Consider the following 20,250-nt stretch of genomic DNA (forward strand, 5'->3'; position numbering starts at 1 on the left):
ATGAAGCCCATGTTACTGTAATGGTTTGCCATCTACTTCGGAGTGAGTGTAGGGCAAAGCGTATCGAATACCACTGTCGAGCCTGGCCACCTGAAACACTGCTGATGGAGTCTTCTGTGGTCTGTACAGAAGATGAAGGGATATTAAACTTCGGGGGAATTGATACTAAACTTTGAAGTAATTTTCCTTCTCCTGACCAGCCCTACACATGGCTCGGGGATGAGATCAAAGGATATCTTTCTTGTGCGTAGCCTGGCGTTATGAAAAGCCCACTGCATTTTAGACTTTTTTTCTCAGGCATGACTGGGAACTGTCGTCACCACCGTTCCCTCCCAGCCCTCCACAGGCTGCCAAGGACTTGTAGACATTCACAATGGACAAGGGATTGAGTGTCCGTCTTCTCCCTAAAGTGCCCTCGGTTTCTGTCTCTCTCCTGGGCGTGAATTATAAAGCTCAGTTGTTCCAGTATGTACTTAATCAGTATGTCTTTCCTCCACAGCAAACTTTTACATTATTTACGTGAGTTGTGTGTGCTCATAACTCACTGTCTCAAAGCTTTTCACATGCATGTTGTTTTCATTAGTTAGTAGGTCCAAGTCCTTCTAGCTGCTGGGTGCCAAATAGTGTCTGTGTCACACTAGTAATAACAGCTGCCAAAGCAAAAATCAGTAAGCGGGAGGAAACCAGGAGGAAAGTGTGAGCAAGTGAAAAGGCTTCACAAGAAGAAGCAACTCTGAGAACCTGAGTTGAGTTTAAAAGAGCGTGGGGAAAGACAGCTGAACCAGAAAGGAGGGAAAAATGTAACAAAAGCAACAGATGTGCTCTCAGCCTTTCTAATTAATTTTTTATGAAAGCTACTGTTAGGTTTATTACTCTTTCAAAGTATTAGTGATTCAGCTGTGAAGAACTCTGGAGATGCTTGTATCTTTCGTCATATGGGTTAGTAAACTGTGTTTAACACTTCAGGGATGGGACCAAGACTATACACTTGTAATGATTAAAAAAATTAAAATACCATTAGAAAAGTGTCATCTCGCCTTTAAAATTAATCATGGCACTGCTGAGATGAAGTTATGTATATTCCTTAGCATAGTGTTTAATTAGGGCTTTCGTTTCACTTCAGATGTTTTTGAAATATGTTAATCTCATTTTTCTCCTCTCCTGTAATGAATTGTGTAATTATTTAGCCCATGGTTAGGGAGGGGAAAAAACCAAAATGGATGCAGTTTTTTTTCTGGTTTTTATTGTTTTTGTTTTTCTACAAGTTGGTGGCTCTGGAGAGGTAGAAGGGGAAAAAAAAAAACCAATGTAAAAACTTGAAATACTATTCTACTTTTCAATATTAATTGTTCAAGTCTTTTGTGAAGCAGCTGACTCCTGTTAGGTTCCTTGCAGAGGTGGGCTTTGTACCGGCCTCGAGCAGCGCGAGTGGAAGACGCGGGTACACAGGGCATCTCCCCTCCTTGGTCCCAGCGGATAACCGAGCTGGCCGTCAGCATTACTCAGAGCTGCGTGCTGGTGAGTTGAGGACACAGTGTTCGCTGCTGGTGCCAGTGCCTGAGTCCCGGTTCAGGTGCTCACCTGCAGCTCTGAACTGCAGCACGTTTGCTGCGTCGTGGCGCTTCAGGTCCTGCGCAGGTGATTTTCGGAAATCCCTCGTGCAGCTTTGTGTAGTCAGTGTGTTTGCTTTTCAGTCTCCAGTGAAACTGAGTCCCTCTGGGACAGCTGCCTAATAATCTCTGATACGGTGTCAGGAACGAGGAATGATGCCAGCTACAGAGTTGCGATGCCATTGTGTGGTGACTTCTGATAAAGTACGCTGCGGTTTGTATGTATGCATAGTCCAGGGTGAGTGTGGGAATAGGTAACCTGGAACTCCTCTGCCTCCAACGAGTTCCCTTCTTGCAGCAATGTGCAAGGATTGACTTGGATACCAGCCAAAACTTGAAACAAGCCATCCCACTCCTTTTGGGTAGGTGTGCCATTGGCATTACTAACAAAGTGGAATTTTTACAGGTGCTTTTCAAGAGTGTAGTAATGTCTTCAGTGATAGTGTGATAAAGATTGCTTCAGTCAGATAAATGAGCAGGTTTGTGTTGGCATCTTGGATGGTGCTATGCGTTTTTACATCCAGCACGTACAAATTTTTGAAAAATCAAATTCCTTATCTATTTCTCAGATAATTCATAGCAAGATCCGAAAGAAACCAGGTTAATTTTGACATTAGATTCTATTTTTTAAGTGATCATGCGAAGTAGTCTTAAACGTGTTCATGAAACAGGATGTAGGTGGGTGGAAGCGGGGTGTGTTTGATGTGGCTGCCTCTTCTCCACTGCCTTGACTCTTGTTGCTGAAGATAGCTGCTGTCTGTGATGCTTGTGTGTATTGACAGGACTAAAGCAAATATTTAAAAAAAATCAATCTTGTTATATCCTAATTTAGGTAGAAACATTTTTCAATTATTTAGTCCATTCTGCAGTATTAGAAAGTAATTAGGAAGAGCCTTGTTTATCGTTAGCTAATCTGGTTAATGCAGAAGCCCAGGGACAGGCAGAAGGGGGGGGAGGGCAGTGTGCACGGAAGGGGCTTACGGGCAAAATGCTCTTCAGAACCATGCCAGCTATTCTTACCCTGTTCTTTTTCTTTCTTCCTCCCACAACTTTCCATGTACCAAAATAGTTAAAAAATGTTCATGGGTCAGGGCAACTGACATCACTGATTGTCGTGCTGCCTCTTGGTGAATATTTCCGTAATGGGAGCCAATTTCTTATTCAGTGAGAGCCTTTCAGCACCCGGCTACTGGGGAAGGACCAATGATGCTATGGGGCAGTAACGTCTTGTGCTTTGGCAAGGTGTGACCAGGCCAGAGGGGCTTTCTGGTAGCTCTTCTGTGTGTATGAAAGCACAGGTGTGCTTGTGGAGCTGGTTCTTTGACACAAATGTCCTGTCCTCGGGACAGAGCAGGTTGTGCTGACGGCAGGCGTGTGTGGCATTGCCAGCTTGGTGTGGACCCATGCGACTGGGACATGCCCTCCGGAGAAGCGGCTCTCCCTGCTGGTCCGGTGAGCTGGGCATCCTCCGTGTCTTTGGGATAGTAGTCTGTCTGTTCCCTCGTATTTGCTGCAGGAGTGTCGTGACCCTGGTGCATCTATGAAAGTTGGTGAGCAGCGTACGTTGTATGAAGTTAATGAAGAAGTCTGTGTCTGTCTTCAGAGGGATTTACAACATTGAGCTGTATTTTGGTTACATGTTCTACATCCTGTGAAGCAATAGCCAGAGGGAGAGGACGGCTACAATTTTTCTGTGTGTTGAAATAACCCTGTAAGGTATCTCCAGAGCTAGTATAGGAAGGGCACCTGCCTGAGGTTTAACAGCATCTCCCTCTGTTTTAGGGGCAAAAGTATGTTTCTTTTTTTCTGAAGATTCCTCCTGGACACTTTAAGAATATATTTGACTGTAATCTGAAACTTGCGAAATTATTCACCTTCCTTTTATCTAGTTTCCTTGGTATGCAGCTGTTTTCATCTGCGCAAAGTATGAGCGTGCAACATTCATCCTTCTGGCACAGACTGCAATTCCTGGTTTGTCTCTTTGCCACCTGGGTTGTAGTAGCCCATGTTTCTGATGCTGCTCTTTATGGAGAAAGTATCTGTATCCCAAGCTGTCCGTGCACGCCAAGTTCTTTACTAAATAAGTTTGTAAGAGGAAAAAGAATAATCCTCTGTAGAAGAGCTTTCCTGTTACTATTCTGAGGACCTTTGCTGGAGAGGTGTGGTGTTAGGAATGTGGTCTCCCACCAGTTGCTCTGTCTCTAAGATGGCTAAGACAAAATTGATCCATTCCCCTATCATACATCTTTCTCTGACTACACCAAAGCAGAGTTTGATAGAAGTGTTCTTTTGTTGAGGAGTGTTTTCTAATATCCCTGATGCTGTGGGGCTCACAGAATCTTAACTAAGACTTTAGCAAATTGCTGTTAAAGAAGATGAGATGTTGCTTTTCTTTTAAGAGCTGCCAGCACGTGGTCTCTGGAAAGAGAAGAGCATGGGATGCACGGATTAACCCTTTCTTCCAGCTTTCTGAAGAAAAAAACCCCACTTTTGGAGTTAATGGAGTCCATTAACACTGGAGCTAGGCTGGTTGAGCTTGTCAGAAAATGCTGCTCTGTTAATTTTCCAAGTTAATTTGTCTGATCCTGAAATAAGTTCAGAAAGGCTTTTGCTCAGACAGCAGGAACTGCGGGTAGCAGATGCTCCCCAGGTGAAAGGAACATTGTGGAAGCCTGCGTAATTCCTTTTATTTTTAAAAAAGGAAGCATCAGCAGTGAGTGCAGCTGTCCTCAGAAAGGCAGGTAGTGACAGAACCTTTAAACTCTTAGGACAGCTTAATATCAGGATAAAAAATTATCCTGGCATACCATACAAAGTACATGGAGTTAATGAAGAAAGGTTTGGGCGGCTTCATGTTGACTTAGAAAAATTCAAACGCTAGGAGAGTTGACGTGAGGTGCACCTTGGTAACTCCACTCGCACTCCAGACACTTGCCCAGATCTGCTTTTCAGTCCAGTGTGACCACAACTCCCAGATTCAGAACACCAAAACCTTACAGGGGTAAGTGCTGACAATCAGCAGGCTGCCTTTGGCACGGCAGGGGAAAGGAAACTGATAAATGAGGTTTTGCCGATTCTTCGTTCTAAAAGTCCTCAGTTTTGATGTGACTCATTTCTTCAGACCAAACTTGTGCAGGGAAAAGGTAAAGCCGAGGTCTTCAGACCGTCATCTGTGTGAGACAGAAACTGTATTCTGTTTCAGCTGAAATACTGATTTTTCTCTTGTTTTTCAGCATATAAAGCATTCTTTCATGTCCAGATACATCGTTCAAATACATCACGTTTTAAATCCACAGAACTAACTTAGCAGATTAGTTAGCTCGACTACTAAGTGATTTCAGTTAAGCTTTTTGAGGAGGATTCCTATTGATCTTTGAAGTAGAGACTTCAATATTGAGAAGTGGATCACCCAACAGGGATAGTGAGCTACTCCCAGCGACTTCTTCCCTGGTTAGGGACCATCTTTCGTTTCTTCACAGTGAAGCTACTAGTGCAGCTACGCGTGAGCAGCATGGTTTCGTCTCTGCAGAACCAGTACGGACTGTGGGTCACTGCCAGGAGTTGAAACGGGGCTTCTCCGGCGAGCAATGCTGGCTGGCTTTGAGGAGCAGCAGTGGCAGGTCACAACCACCCGGTGTTCTGAGGCACGATGTCGGGCTGCAGAAGCTCGTGTGAAAGCATCCCTTCACCTGGCGTCCGGGGGAGGAATCTTAGATGTTGGTCTCTGCTTGTATGAACTGATTAATTGCAAATCCACACGAACAGTTGAAGATACCGCTTGTCATGTGCACCTGCAGCCAAGGGAATCAAACAAATTCAGTATGCAACTGTGCATCTGATTTTAATATTTATTTTTGAAAATTACTAGTTTTCCTTAGCCCATTTCTTGGCCATGCTTTCAGCATTTCATTAGAAGGAATGAATTTGTGTTCCCGCAAGCCCTTGGAGGTAATGCTGCAAGTTTGAATATATCTGTGGTTTTGGTTTCTTGTGTTCACTAATGGATCAGTATGCATCTGTAAAGGTGCTTCTGCTTAAGCTTTCTGGTCTCCCTTGGTGTATCCTGAAAAGTTATAAATTAGGGTTGGGATTCACTGCTGTCTAACAAGCTAATTAACAGTGGCTGATTTAACTGTACCAGTAATTAAGCTGTAATTCACCCTACTATTTTTTTCAGCCAGTGATTCAAATATTCTTTACTTTGGCCCATTATTCCATAGAGTTTGTATCTTAAATAGATTTTTCTTCCTCTGTTGTAAAGAAAGCAAAACTTTAATGCATGATTTTGTAGGAAATACTGAAACAGCTGTGTGATACTGATGACAAAACTGAACAGAGCGCACTGCATCGTTCTGCCACAAAGTTAATTTTTAAGCTACATGGTTAGAGTAGTGAATGTTTTGTACATATGATTTTTAATGAAAGTTACGTAATTAAGATAATGCTTTGATTCCTTTTACCATCAACTCTTTCTTGCTCTGCGAGGAGACACAAATTATGCTTTCTAACTATGGGTTTCAGGTTTTTAGTTTAACAAGACAGTTCATATTAACACCAAAAGGTACTTGCATCACAGGATCTGATCGAAGGCATGCCGGGAGAGGGGGGGATTTCCCTGAACTAACTTTGGTTTACATTAAAGCCAAAATGTCAGCAAAAGAAAACAAAATCCTTTTTTGATATTCAGAGCTGCTGTTGAGAGAGAACTGACCTCGACCCATGGTCATTTCTAGTAAATAAATATCGTTCCCAATTAAAATGCTGCAGTTCATAAAGTGCAAGAGATGAGTTTGTGGAGCTTGATACAGTGGATGAAAATTTCAGGCGGGGCTGCTTCTTCACACTGGTATTTCTTTGCCCAACCTGTTCAATAACTAATGACTGGGTAGGTAATTAATTCCTCACAGCTGTGTGTCTCACTGCAACAAGATGCACATGTGTGTGCTAGTACAACTGCTTCAAAAGTGAGTTTACAGGTGCAGGCATGTGGAATTGCTTATGAATATAGTGAAAACAGCTTAGTTTTTTCCCATGCTATATAACTTATTTGAGTTTACTGAAGCTCCTACAAAAAAGCTAAGCTGTTTGAAGTAGCTATTTTGTTACCGGTTCTTATGTATGCTCTCAGTTGTGGTGTGCTCTAGCACTTTTCTGTCCTATTAAACCACATTTCTTTAGGTGTAAACCAGACGGTGTTTACGTGAAGGATTCAGCTGTTGAAGTCCCACCTTTGAAAACATCACCTATATGTAATCGTACGGTAGGCAGAACTGTAGTAGCAATGCCAAACAAAAATAACTAACTTATCCTTCCAACGCAAGACACTTTTTGTGCCTAAATAGTTGCAATTTGCCTGGTCCTGCGGGAAGTGCAAAAGACAGTCCTTTAGTGTTCCTCACCTCTGGGGAGCCGAGGAGAGAGACAACAACTAGGACTGAGCTCAGCTGCAAGCTGGCATGTTGCACCATGTTGAAAAATATTTATCTATTGAGAGCACAGACTCTTGGAGTGAGTATTCTCATTAACTCTTTGGGGAACGTCATGCAGTCCGTATTGCCTTTGTCCAGACTGCACAGTATAATTATAAAATGTATTTGTAAACGTTTTTATAGACTTTCAAAAGTTGAGAATTGTAAAATTCAGATAACAAGCACATCAGATGGTATGTACCTGTCTTCCAAAACATAGTACGCGGGTAAGGCGGTGAGCTTGGCCTGCATATCTGACATACTTTATTGCGGGTTTACTCGAGGCTACAGTAGTACTTACAACTAGTTAGTATTGTTAGAGGAATTTTTTTGTTTTACAGAGAGAGCTTGTAAGGCAAAAAAGGCAGTGAGGAAGCTAAACCACTCTTACAAAGAAAAATCTGTCTGCGCCCTGGTACTCCGAGCGGAGCAGACGGTTTGTTTGTGTATCTTGGGCCATATAGCAAGAAGGCTGCCGAGGCCGGGTTGCCAGGGTGAGATAATTCCCAGCAATTAAAGCGCAGTTCTATCCTGAAAAGCAACTCTGTGCAAGCTGGGTTGTGAAATCCCACATTTACGAGGCCGTGAGGTTTCCAAATCAAATTTGCTCAGTTTAGAAATAAAAAGATAGCTTTGCAATCTGCCAGCTCTCCAAATTTCGTCAGGGGTTGGAAGATAACAGCGTCTGCAGGGGTTTGTGTGCTGTGGTGGTGCCCACCCTCCCCACACTGGTGTACCAGAGCTGCTGCCTGGGCTCTTCCAGACAGGGACAGGGCTGCCTCAGCGGAACCAGGAGGAGCGGCTGCTGCCAGAACTTGAATTTCATCATGACACAGAAGTTAAAATCACTTTATTTAAGTGCGTTCCAGTATAAGATTACAGGATAATAAATCACTGCCTCAGTTAATAGACATGTCTGAAAACACAGGGAATAGATATGTTAATTAAGAAGCTTCTGTTTTTACTACAGTACACTTATGTTTTCTTTGTTTGCAGAGTCTAAAAATCTTAAAAGAGAGATACAGATATTTTTTTTTTAATGCGTCAATCATACTCTTTTTAGTTTTTCCTTGCTGTTTGCAAGCAGTTTTTCTGGCCTCTGGAATTTCAAGATCATGTGTTGAAAAAATACTCTTCTGGCTATTGCAGTAATAAACCCGACAGGCCTATATTTGCCTTTCCCAAAGTGTAAAAGGTGTTAACAGCCACCCCAGAACTTACTTGCTTTCAATTCTTGGTGCGGATCACTTGTTCCTGTGGCTCTGCATGGTGGGAGATGTCCCCACTGAGGCTTGCAGCGTCTGTAACAGAAGCAGGCTCACTATCTCTGCCATTGTCTGCTCTCAGTTGAGAGCCACGTTTCCCCTTTGCCTGTGTGTTTTAATTAAGAAATTTAAGGTATGCTGTAGATCTCTACCTTGCGCTGAAATGTTTTCCATTATAGAGAAAGAACTATTTCTCTCTGACTTCAGAAGGTCCCTAGAGAGCCAGTTCAGATACCAGTGTTTCCATATACAGATATCCGTGCCCGGGTGAAATGCAGCTCGTTCCTGCTGTCTGGCTGCAGTGTGGGAGTACATTTACCAATGGAGGATGAAGAGGAAGCATTTGTGTGGCTAGAATACAAATGACATTTTTCCTTAAGGGGGAGGCAAGGATACAGGTATTGTGTATGGGCGTGATGGGTTTGGAGTGTGCGCCTGGGGACTAAAACGAGCTGCTTGTTAACAAGACAAACCCCAGAACGCAGAACTCCCGCCTGTGTTCTCAGCTGATGAACTCAGCTGGGCAGAGATGCCCTGGAGAGTTGGCGTGGCATGGCCTCTCCCGTGCCTTGGTGCCCAGCGCCAGCGTCTGCTCGGAGAGTACGGTTCTAGGGGAGGAGGCATTGCAGGCAAGGGAGAATACACTAGGAGACACCTGAAGCTGGGATTTGCCACATTTCTGCTCAGTTTTTGGCTTGCTTTGTCAGCCAGCCAGAGTTTGCCTACAGTGGGAGAGTTAAAAACAACAAAACCAGACCAAGAACCACCCCCCCACACCTGTCACGGGCCCAGGACTTGGGCATCTATGACGCAGTGTTCAGCTGTATGGTTTGTTCTAAGCACTGGATAAATTAATTGTTGCAACACTTTTAATCTATGACCTACTGAATCTCTCTTACCACAGACCTAATTTGGCTCCACGTAGAGCTCTTGCAAATAAACATCAGGGAAGATTTGTGACCTTTTTCTTGCCTAATCCCCAAATTGCCAAAATCTGGACTGTAGTAGATCGCTCGGGAAAACAAACTTGCTGAGGCTTCGTGTTGGCACCTCCTGGTCTGGATATATTAGGGCTTTTTGGCACAGAGGTGAGAGAGAATATTTCAAAATGAAAAACAACAGAGTATTTGCTTGGGTAAGGTAATTCTCTGTAGCGATTGGTTCCTTTTAAATTGAATCGCTGGCTCCTAGAAATAATCTCTCCCATCTGACATAGTTTCCCTGGCGTTCCTGGGGCTCTGTCCCACTCAGCCCTTCCCAAGTGTGTTGACTGGAGGGGAACTTGGACCAGTGCAAGGGTTGTAGTCAGAAGACCCTCCCCAAAGGCACCCAGAGAGGCTGGACACCTCCTCTCCGTCTGGGGAGGAGTTCTGGCAGGTACACCCAGAGAAGAAAGGGAACTCCAGTCCAGTGTGTTTTACCACAAGAATGCACTCTGCACATTCTTGTAGCATTAACTGAGCCGTTCGCATGCCTGGCCTTGCCTCTGTAGCCGTTCTTCCCAGAGCTGCACTGCAAGGAAGGTCCTGAGCAGAAGAGAGGGAGCAGCAGTGGTACCTGGGACTTTCAGCACCGTGATTTGGGAGGCAGTTAATATGCAGCTGACAGGCACTATGGGCAAACAGGCTGGCAAACACTGAGCTGGTGCTGGGGGAGCAAGGGAAGAGAGGAGGGACAGGAGTGGAATCATAGTCACGTAGGTTGGAAAAGACCGTTTCAGATCGTCAGGTCCAACTGCAGACCTAATACTGCCAAGTCAACAACTAAACCATGTCTTGAAGTGCCACATCTACGCTTCTAAATACCTCCAGTGATGAGGTATGACTCCACCACGTCCCTGGGCAGCCTGTTCCAATGCTTGACCACCTGTTTGATGATGAATTTTTTCCTGGTATCTGATCTAACCCTTCCCTGGTGTGACTTCAAGCCATTTCCTCTTGTCCTGTGGCTTGTTACTTGGGAGAAGAGACTGACCCCTCCTCACTCAGGGTCTCCCCTGAGCCTCCTTCTCCCCAGGCTGAACACCCCCAGTTCCCTCAATTGCTCCTCACAGGACTTGTGCTCCAGCCCCTTCCCCAGCGGGTGGGTGGGGAGCCGGGGAGCAGACAGGCCTGATGGACCCCAGGTGTAGCGTGTGCCCGTTGCCCCAGGTCCTTTTTGCTTTGCCAGCAGCATCGGCTGGAAACTCAAGTTTGGCCCCACAGACTGTTTTGGTCTTTCTGTTAAGAAGCAGCATTATGAAATAATGTTATGGCACTTGTCATCCTTAACATGCCTGCCATGCCTTGGCACCGACTGTTCACAGCAGAGCATCCGGAGGCCAAGCAAAGATTCCCTTTTAAGGCAAAGAGCCACTATGAGAATCCAGAAGAAAAAGTTTCCCTGGCATGTAGGGTACATTCTTCTTTCCTCCTTCTCTTAAATAAACTATTAGTAACTTTTAAAAACAGAACAAAAATGAAGAAGCAGGGCCAGAAATGCTGCCAAAGATATTTTATGCGGCGCAGCCCCCTTAGACCTGCGCAGCAACTGAGCCCTGGAGCTGACCTAGGGCAAGAGAGGAGGAATGAAGCTGAGGTCAGAGGGGTCTACTGGGGACCTGGCTTAAGAGGAGATCAGAACGGAGACTGTCTTAAAAAGCTTCATCTCCTTCCCTTCCCCGGGCCCTGCAGAAGCAGTCTGACCGCAGCAATCCGTGAACAGTTGTGCTGGCTGTATGCCGCAGCTGGGATGTGGGCTTGCTTTCCAATACCTTCCACAGCTTCCCTTCCCATGCTGATGTTCTTTTTTCTTTCCCAATCCTGAACATGTATATGTACATCCAGGATTTGTGGTCTGGGTGTGCTGTTACGTGGCATTTTCAGCTGAAGACAGCAGCGATCAGGGTTCAGACAGGACATGGGATCGCAGAAAAATCTCCAGATACTGATCTCGTATGGTTTTAAAGGAAGAGGGAAACACAGATATCATCTCTGGGTTTTTCTCAAAGGAAGGGCAACTGCTGATGTTCAAGTGAAGCTTGTTACTCACCTTTTCTTGAATGCTATACAAATAAAAATGTTGAATTATCAAGAAGTGGTTTTAAAGCTGCCTAGCGCCTCTAAGCTTCCAGTCCTTCTGCTTGACTGGGGAGAAGAACTGTGGGCTGCTGGGCTAGGGAGCCAGACAGCCTTCAGGAGTTTGTTCCTGTCCTGTAAAAACTGGCATAACCTGCTGCTTCGTTGTTCTTGGTGGGTGTTTGTCGCCAGGACTCACAAATTCTAGCTCATGCAGCTGTTTCCTTCCTGCTGTAAAAGGGTTCAGGGCTCCCATACTTAACGCTGAGCATTTCTAACCAGAAGTTAACAGAGAACTTCTTTCCAGTAAGGTGACACAGAAGAACCAGAAAGGTAACAAGTAACTGAGCAGCTCACCTGGTTTTCCTTGCAGAGCTGTACCCTTCTGTGATGGCTGAACTCTGGATTTTCTCTGCAAAAGGAGTACGTTGGAGGGAGGGAGCTTGCATACTGACTTTTTTTTACCTTACCATGTCCCGTTCCACTCGCATCCCATCTGACTCCATAGCCAAAGGAGAGAGAAGCTAAACCAAAAATATCCCATATACCTTTAATTTCGAATTACAAACCCTTATTCACTAGAAAATAGAAAAACATGAAAGCGCTCATAAGGCTTGGCCTAAAAGACACAGTTAATATGTTGGCTTACTGCCTCCCTAGTTTGGTGTTTTAAGAAGCTAACCCCCATCCTCTTATAACCGAGAAAGTAGGTTTTAGCAGGAGTACTTCACTCTATAATACTTCATCAGCAGAAGATATTTTAAAACATGACACTTCAAAAAGAAAGGAAAAAATTACAGAATAAAATTCGAAGGCCAAGGTAATTTGATATATCTGGTAGTTCGGTGGTGTAGAGGTGCACCTAGGTGAGGGTGAACATGGTGTTGTTGTTGGAGACTGTGAATGTTCTACATAAATGTTTTGGTTGGGAATATACCCTTCTAACCCCCAAAAATTTCTGGGTTGTGAACTATACAATTTATAAAGCGCAAGCTAGGTTACTTGACAATAACCCCCAAAACCTCAAGTGACTTTCTAAATAGCGTTGAGTAACACTTCTGTGGGCATCTTACTCTTCGATCTTTTTTAAAATAGGTTTTGTGCTACTTGTGCGTGCATGGCTAGGAACCGTGGGCCTTTTGCTCTCACCAGCACACGCTGAACACTTCACAGCTGGATTGCCAGCAGTGGAGACACGCTGCCTTCTACGTTTGCTGGGGATTGCTAGGATTGTACCAGTTAACCTTGGGTAAGAAATAGGGTCAGTTACTAACAAAAATAAAACATTACTAATCATAAAACAAGCATCTTTGTCCTGTAGGGTTCATAATCCGTGGTGATTTTCGTCCTCACAGACTTGAGATGACTTCTGAGTTTTGAGATTTGCAAACAGGGAGACAAATTTGTCACGTAAGGCCTGTTGGACCTGTTCTGTCAATGTTCAAATGGAAATCAGTGTGTTTGAGACTTGGCTGGAACCTGAAACCGGTGCCTGATCCAGAGGACACAAAGTGATTGGAGTTTTGCCTGCAGCTCTGCTCACCACTAGGTTTTTTTTAATAAAGTCTTTAACTTTATAAAAGCTGCTCTTATATCTGGTACTAAACCCATGTTAGTATGCCACATTAAAAAGAAACTCTACTGATTACTTGAATTTAAAATATAAAAAATAAAGAGCCGCTCACCCCAAGGGTATTTAGTTGGGTGTGAAGGCTGGGAGATGGTAACTGAGGCATCACTGTTTGTCCTTGAATTGGTTGCAGTTTCAGCTGCAGTGTAAGGAAACTGCGCAGCTTGCTGGAGGCAGCAAGAAAATAATATAGCTGTGCTGGTTCCCTCCAGAAGAAAGGAATCCTGAATTGATAGAGATGATGATAAACTGCATGATCAGTTTAGGGACATTTGGCATTTAATGAATCACTAGTGTTCCCTCTGTGTGATCAAGCATGTAATAAATTAGATTCTCGTGACCAAAACCGTGGATCCATGGATGCCTGGTGCAGTTCCAAAGTGATGTGAACTACATCAGGTCATGAAGAATGTCCACGCAGGGGGCATTGCGTCTTGGGTACGTCTTTAGCTAAATCAGATTACTTCACGTGTGCTTCTTTCCGAGCAAACGGTATCAGTTTAAAATTAAGCACGTCTTTAGTATTTGTGCCATGAACAAACTTTGAACCTTACAGTCAGTCTCTGCTATGAAATGGGAAAAATACTTTCCTTGAATGGTTTTAAAACTAAATACCTGGATGGTGCTTTGAAGATGCTCCAAAGTGTGGGGTTTTTTAAACCAAGAAACTACTGGGCATCAGATCAAGAAGGAAATGAGAGAGATTAGAGGAGGATCTTTATTAACTGAGATGGGATAAGAAAACAAGCTGGGAAATTGGCAGTTTTATTTGATCGTAACAAAGCAGTTAGACCAAGGAAAAAAAATACCATGGCCCAGTGGGCCTGTCGTTTGGTGGAGTGTCTTACATGGCTCTTTCTCCGGTGAAACCCAGGCACACCTCCAGCTCCTGTGTTTTCTCAGCTGAACATGCGACTGGGTACGGCTCCCTGCTAGAAGCCTTCAGGAAGGTCGTGTCTTTGGCTGGAGCCAGTTTACCAAACCTCCTTCTAAGACTTTAGACAAGTGACCTGTCTACTGCCATCTCCCATCGCTTTTCCTTCTCTGAAACTTACTCACAGGTGTGGCCTTGCCTGTAGCATCGTATTCAATTGAGTGCCTAAAACTAAATAAACACAAACCTACCCTGGGAGTTATCTAAAGAATTAGTTTGTACGCTGGTTTGCCTGTCAATAAAAACTGCGGAGCGCCGTCTCCTTGGATTCCCTAAAGACTTTTGTTTCCTTAATTAGTAGCTAAGCACTGATCGACAGGTTTGGGGCTAACCTTTTGACAGACCTTCACCAAACTGCTGTGTAACAGCCATTCCCCCAGCTGCTTCGGAGGTGCAGTTGGTCCAACGTGGACGTGTTAAGACACGTTTAGTAGAATTCTCGTATTTTTTAAGAAAGACACGGGTAAACATGAATCAGGACTTTGGTTTGCTTTAGGGTGCCTGTAGCGGTGTTTTCAAAGGTACTGCCCTTTTTGTGGTCTTATATGACATTTAGTTGTTCTTCAGTAAATAATCGTCTACAGGTGATGGATTTCAGTGTTTCCTGAATAGAACAGTAGAACTCACTGTTGCAGCTTTTCCTCTCACTCAAAGCAGGCTGGAGGAGCTGCTGTCTGTGCTGCTGTAGGCGCATTGCTGTAGTCTTTGCTTACAAGGGAGTTCTGGGACAGCTCAGAAATGGCTACACGTAATTTTTTGTATTTGTGTGCTTCAAATGAAAAATTAAGAAAGGCGCCTTGAGTGTGAACAGCTCGCAACAAAGGGAATGATGGATGCTTCGCTTTGCACATTTGGAGTTGGTTCCACGTGGATGGTGGTTTCTTACAAGTTTTTGTAACGGTAGCGGGCTTGGAGGTAGGGGAGAGCGAAGCAGCTAACGCCTGAACTTCACGCTGTCTCGTAATTCTGGTAATTCTGAATGTGTGAGCTTTGATTTATCTAGAACGTGGAACTATTATTTGTTGTTCTTAATCACACACAGTTGTGTTTATAAAGCTGTTTTCTCTGTACTGCTGTATGCTCCAGCTTTGCAAGTTTGTGAAGAAAATGCTTTAGTAGCGACTAGTATTGACACGGTTTCCGAACTAAACCCAATTCTACAGCCTAGACTGAGCGTGACTCAATTAATGTGAGCAAGTCTGACTTTATAATCTAACTTATGCCTAATTGAGGGAAGATGTGTGGTCTGGTTCAAAACTTGATGTTTGTAAGACTGGAATTTTTTTTAGTTTGTACTCGGAGTCTCTATTTGGGCCATGTAGTGCCCCGACTGCACTGCATGCAGGTCATGAAAATCTGCTGGCAGAAACAATTTCCGTGGCCTTGCTTTTAGCTCTCAGTAGCTGCAGAAGATTAAAAAGAAGTTTGTGTTGCACATGGTGATGTGACGTTCAAGTTTCAGGGGGGTGAATGAACCCTTTGATATCTGTGATTATGGACACTTTGCAGGTTCAGTGACGATACCCATGAGTCAGGTCCGTTTTTAAACCAAGCCAAAGCTTTGGAAAGGGGCAGAGCATGGAATCCTTCAGGAAGCTTCTGTTTGAAGCGCTCCAGTTCCAGGACAAGGCAGTTGTGGAAACACTGTGTCTATTGGAAAGACACAAAGCGGCTGTATATACTCATCTAACAGAACTGAGGTTTGGTGGTAATGAGGGGGGGTGGGTTTTGTAAAAGGACCATGTGTAGTCGTTTGCACTAGCAGACTCGCCAGATAGATTTAGTGTTGAATTTCCGTTTCTTTTCTTGAAACGAGGAGAAGATGCTGAAGTGCGAATGAGGTACACACTACCCATTTCTGTTCAGTGGAAGGCTTGTTTCAGCCTCCTGTGTCTGGCTTCCTTCTGTGGTTTCCCTGCACAGCCTGGCTCTGGGACAGACTGTCTTTGACCTCTTCATCTCTCTCTCCCTTCCTCCTCCTCTCAGAAGGCTGCTCTTAGCTGACGTGGCACGGCCCTAACCTGGGGCCCTTGGTTTGAGCATCCTGGAAGTAAAGCGAAGACACAAACTCTGTTCTGTCCAAACTGCTTCTCACTGGTGGCTTTTCTCCCCAGTTGTGCTTCATGTAGTTTGTCAAACTAGTCTTCTGGAGTTGTTTTCTGCGTGATTGTTACTGAAACTATAATTCTCTTAAAAATCCACTTATCCTTGAATGCCTGAATCCTGCCCTCCACTGCAACCAAACCCCAAAACCACTAAACCTAAATAGCTGAAAAAAACCCCAAAGAGTGTGTTCTAAATAGATCTTACCTGCTGGGCCTCTGACAGACGATGTTATGAGGGTGCTGTCTGGAGCGTGCCAGCCTTGGTTTCAGCAGTGTAGGAGTAAGGCAGCCTGTGCTGGGAATTAAGCAAATCAGTTGCCTGGAGTATTTTTTACTAGCTTAGGGCCAAGTGCATAGTTTTAACTGGATTTACACTGTTGACTGTCAGGGGAAGGTAGTTACAAGTCTTAACATATTCCTGCAAAAGGAAGAGGTCAAACATGTTGCTTCATCTGCCATAAAATCAGGTTACAGACTATTGATTGAGACTGTTGTTTCATGCTATTAAATTTTCCTTGGATATCATCTCAAGTTCTGTGAAAATCCGAAGTCTCAGACCCCAGAATAAATTAAAGATATTTAAAGAAGCCGTGAAAGATGTACTTAAGGCCCTCCTGCAGTTCCTGCCCTCACGGACTTTTCTTTCTTATCTGTAGCTGATTTTTCCATGGTGAAGTTCATAGGAGATCTAGCAAAGTACAGGTTTGAAAACAAGAATAACTAGCTGATAACCAGGAGCTGTTGGTCTGAGCAGCCCCTCTGTATTCAGAGCCTTGCTCTGAGGAATGTCTGACTGCATGTCATAAAAATATTTCGTTGTGGAGCTGCTATGAGAATTAATCCAGGTTACTTCATTAAATAAATGTAAGGGACAAATCTTGGATGAGCTGCTGTGGAAAAAGGAGATGGCAGGAAATGTGGGGGAGTAGCCATGCGCTGAATTCATCTTCGCGGGTACTGGTTTGTTTATTCTCGTGTTGTATTTGTATTCTTTAAAACGTGTTCTATGTCACAGGCATTTTCTCTCCAACCATGAAATCCACCTTTCTGATTAACATATGGAAAGAAAGTGTGACCGTCTTTTCCCTGCCAGAGACCTCCTACAGTGCTTTCTGTGCATCTGTGGTTTGAAAATATACTGTGAGCATGTAAAGGTATATCGTACTGCTGTCACTAGGTTTTCCTTATTTTTTCCTTGACAGTGGCCTTCCTGAAGTCTTAAAGTCCTTCTGGTCTTACTGGTTATAGAGTTAACTTCCTGGTTAGAGAGAAGTGTGACAAAACTCAGTGCAAGTTCAAGACAGTAACCAGCGGCAGTGCTGGCACGTCACGGTGTTCCTTTCTTGTGGAAGGCAGATCTGGGTCCGTCCCTGGTGCCGTGCTGACAACGTGGATGATGGGTCTTTCTGAGGATGGGTTTAATGAACAGATCAATAAAGAGCCCATAAAGAGAGAAACGATTATACTTTTTTTGGGGAAGGCACTGATACTTTAAACACCATTCCAGGAAAGATGTGTATCCCATCCTCACGGCAAAAATCAAGCCTGTGTTTATCTCAGACAGGGGCAAAGTTGGTAATTGTGTGAAGTATGTTAAGAGCCACAACACGAGGTTGGTTTCCTTCGGATGGGATCTAGAGGAGTTTCAACAGCAAACAATGCAGTCATCTGTAAAGGTGGGCATGACTTGGTTTTACAGGTCCTTAAAAACCTTTTTAACCAAGAAAGCCTCACATTAAAAAATCCTGGCATCTCCACCTTGTATTATTGCCTTACTGCGCTTGTCCCTCACCATTAAATAGATCTTCTGTCTCCGATTAGGTGGATTTTGTAAACTGCAGTAACACATGGCTGTACGACTGTTTAACCACACAGCTGAAAAGACCAAGGTGCTGACCCGCCGTCCTTCCTCAAAAGTCCTCACCAAGCCCCTGGCCCAGGAATATGGGTTGGGTTGAGATTCTAGCTTGAGGATGTTAAAAACAGTGTGAGAGGAAAACTAGTGATTGCAACAAACACTTTAGAAGTGGGAGATGGAGAGGCAGAGTATGCCGTGGAGATAAGTGCATTTTATGGAACGTGGTTTGTCTGCTTTTATAAACCCAAATGGAAGGTTATTTCATAATACATTGGATTTTAAAGGATTTTCAGGAAAAATCACATCTTTCTCTTTCAGGTATCCTGGGAGTTGAGAAAGTTTTTGTAGTTATCAGTGCTTCTAGCTGGAGTCACAGATGCTTGCTTCCACAGTGTAGGGCTGGAGTAGCGAGGGATGCCGTAGCGCTGAGGGCTGGAGTAGCGAGGGATGCCGTAGCTTTGAAGGAGCGGTGCCAGTACGTTGGGTGGAAGGAGCGTTTTTCCAACTGGGAGCTATCTCCTTGCAGCAGGCCACTTCTGCTGTCCCTCAGATCCCCGTTTTGCAGGTGCCAGTTAACGGTATGACGCAGGAGATGGTTAGTGTGCTCGCGTGCGGAGCTCCTTAGGCACAGCACCATTCCACTGTCACGACTGTTCGCAGGTGTGACGAGAGACCGTCACTCTCCCAGTAATTTGCTGGCCAAACTGGCAAAGGGGCAGTGGAGATGGAGCAGCTCCGTCTCAAGTTTCTTAATACCATTCAAAATTTCCAGTGTTACTTGAAAAAATTGACTGAGTTCACATCCACTTTTTAAGAAACTATCTTTTGCTTTAAATATAAAAAAATAATTAAGGGAAAGGGAGGGAAGGCAGGAAAGCAATGTAACCACAAATGCAGGAGTTTAGCTAAACCAGCTTCTTTCAGGTTTCTGTAGCCGTTCATCGACAGTACAGGTAACCTTTCTTCTCTTTCTTTAATGTCTTGCAGGAAGTCCAAGGGAAAGCCAAATGGTAAAAAGCCAGCACCGGAAGAGAAGAAACTTTACCTAGAGCCAGAATACACAAAATCCAGAATTACTGACTTTGAATTTAAGGAGCTAGTGATGTTACCACGAGAAATAGACCTCAACGAGTGGCTAGCCAGCAACAGTGAGTATTGTAGTGGTACAGCTCGGAGCTTGCTGTCCACGCCCCAGAAGGCATTCATTCACTCTGTTCCTTGTTACTGTTTTCAGTACTTGGAAAAACACTCTGTGACTATTTGTGCTTGCTGCATAATGCACGTAATTATACCTTGAATAGTAATTAAGCTGTCTTATGTACAAACTGTGTTCAGCAGCATGGCAGCCTCGATGCATTTCGTCCTCCCGCTGCCTCGCTGTGCCACGAGGGCATTGAAGGTTTTGATGCTTTTTCGAGGACCATCAGATGCCCTTTGACCGTAAACTGGCTGGTTCAGCACGTTGCTGATGCAAGCTATTGATCTTCCAGAAGCATTGTAAAAATGGGAGTTTATTAAGAGTTGTATGTAAAGCAGGTTATGCCTAAAGCCAGAAATTTTGAAGTATTTGCGTTGGATTTCTTTTCCCCACTCCTTTCAAGCTTTGGTGTGAATTTAAACTGTAGCCAAGTGGAACTTGGAGATGTGACTGACTACGGTGACTGAATGCTGTGCCTGTGCATGGCAGTTCTGATTTACAATCATTTCTTGTGCTTCTGCTTCACCTGCCAGCCCTGCAGCTATGACCCAGTCTTGTTTACATTTTCAACAGTATGTGATAAGCAAGAAACTACTTTGAACTGCAAGCTAGGAAAGTTTACAGGGACTCATTAAGAAAAAAGTGAGTGCCCCCTGAGGAGTATTAAGATGCTGTATTAACTCAGGAAGTTTTTAAAAAGTAGAAGTGTACTAGTTTTCATGCCCTTACTTTTTTTAAAGGAGATACGTTGTGAGAATTATTAATGCTGTTTTCTAGCCAATGTGCATTTTAAGTCAGACTTCAAAAAAATGTAGCAAATTGTTTGCCTTCAGCTTGTAGTAGAGTGTTATACTGTAAAGGTGAGGCTGATGACGGAGACACTTTCCAGTCTTGCTGCTTAGTGAGTAATAAGAGCTGATGCATCACGGTGCTTTCATCTTAAATCAAAACAAGAGCTTTCATTCCATGTACCTCTTTGTTTTGCAGTTCATCATTAGACTCATTTAGCTAAATCATGTTTAGATTTGTATGGAAGCTCAAGACTCTGAGGTCACTTCGCTTGCTCTGCTTAACTAATTGTCTGGAGGATAACCAGTGTTTAAAAGTATTTTACTTCTCATTTTCT

The 20,250-nt window shown here is 44.0% G+C and overlaps 1 protein-coding gene across 6 annotated transcripts in view; it reads left to right on the forward strand.

Annotated features, from left to right (window-relative positions):
• MOB2 (MOB kinase activator 2) overlaps nucleotides 1–20,250 on the forward strand; it is a 116,180-nt gene that overhangs the window by 85,139 nt on the left and 10,791 nt on the right. For all 6 annotated transcript variants that reach the window (XM_040608201.1, XM_040608198.1, XM_040608202.1 and 3 more), the window contains exon 2: nucleotides 18,914–19,074. In XM_040608201.1, the coding sequence (XP_040464135.1) occupies nucleotides 18,914–19,074 (161 nt within the window). The remainder of the gene's footprint in view (nucleotides 1–18,913; nucleotides 19,075–20,250) is intronic.

Source organism: Falco naumanni, chromosome 10 (genome assembly GCF_017639655.2).
Source record: "Falco naumanni isolate bFalNau1 chromosome 10, bFalNau1.pat, whole genome shotgun sequence".
NCBI lineage: Eukaryota > Metazoa > Chordata > Aves > Falconiformes > Falconidae > Falco > Falco naumanni.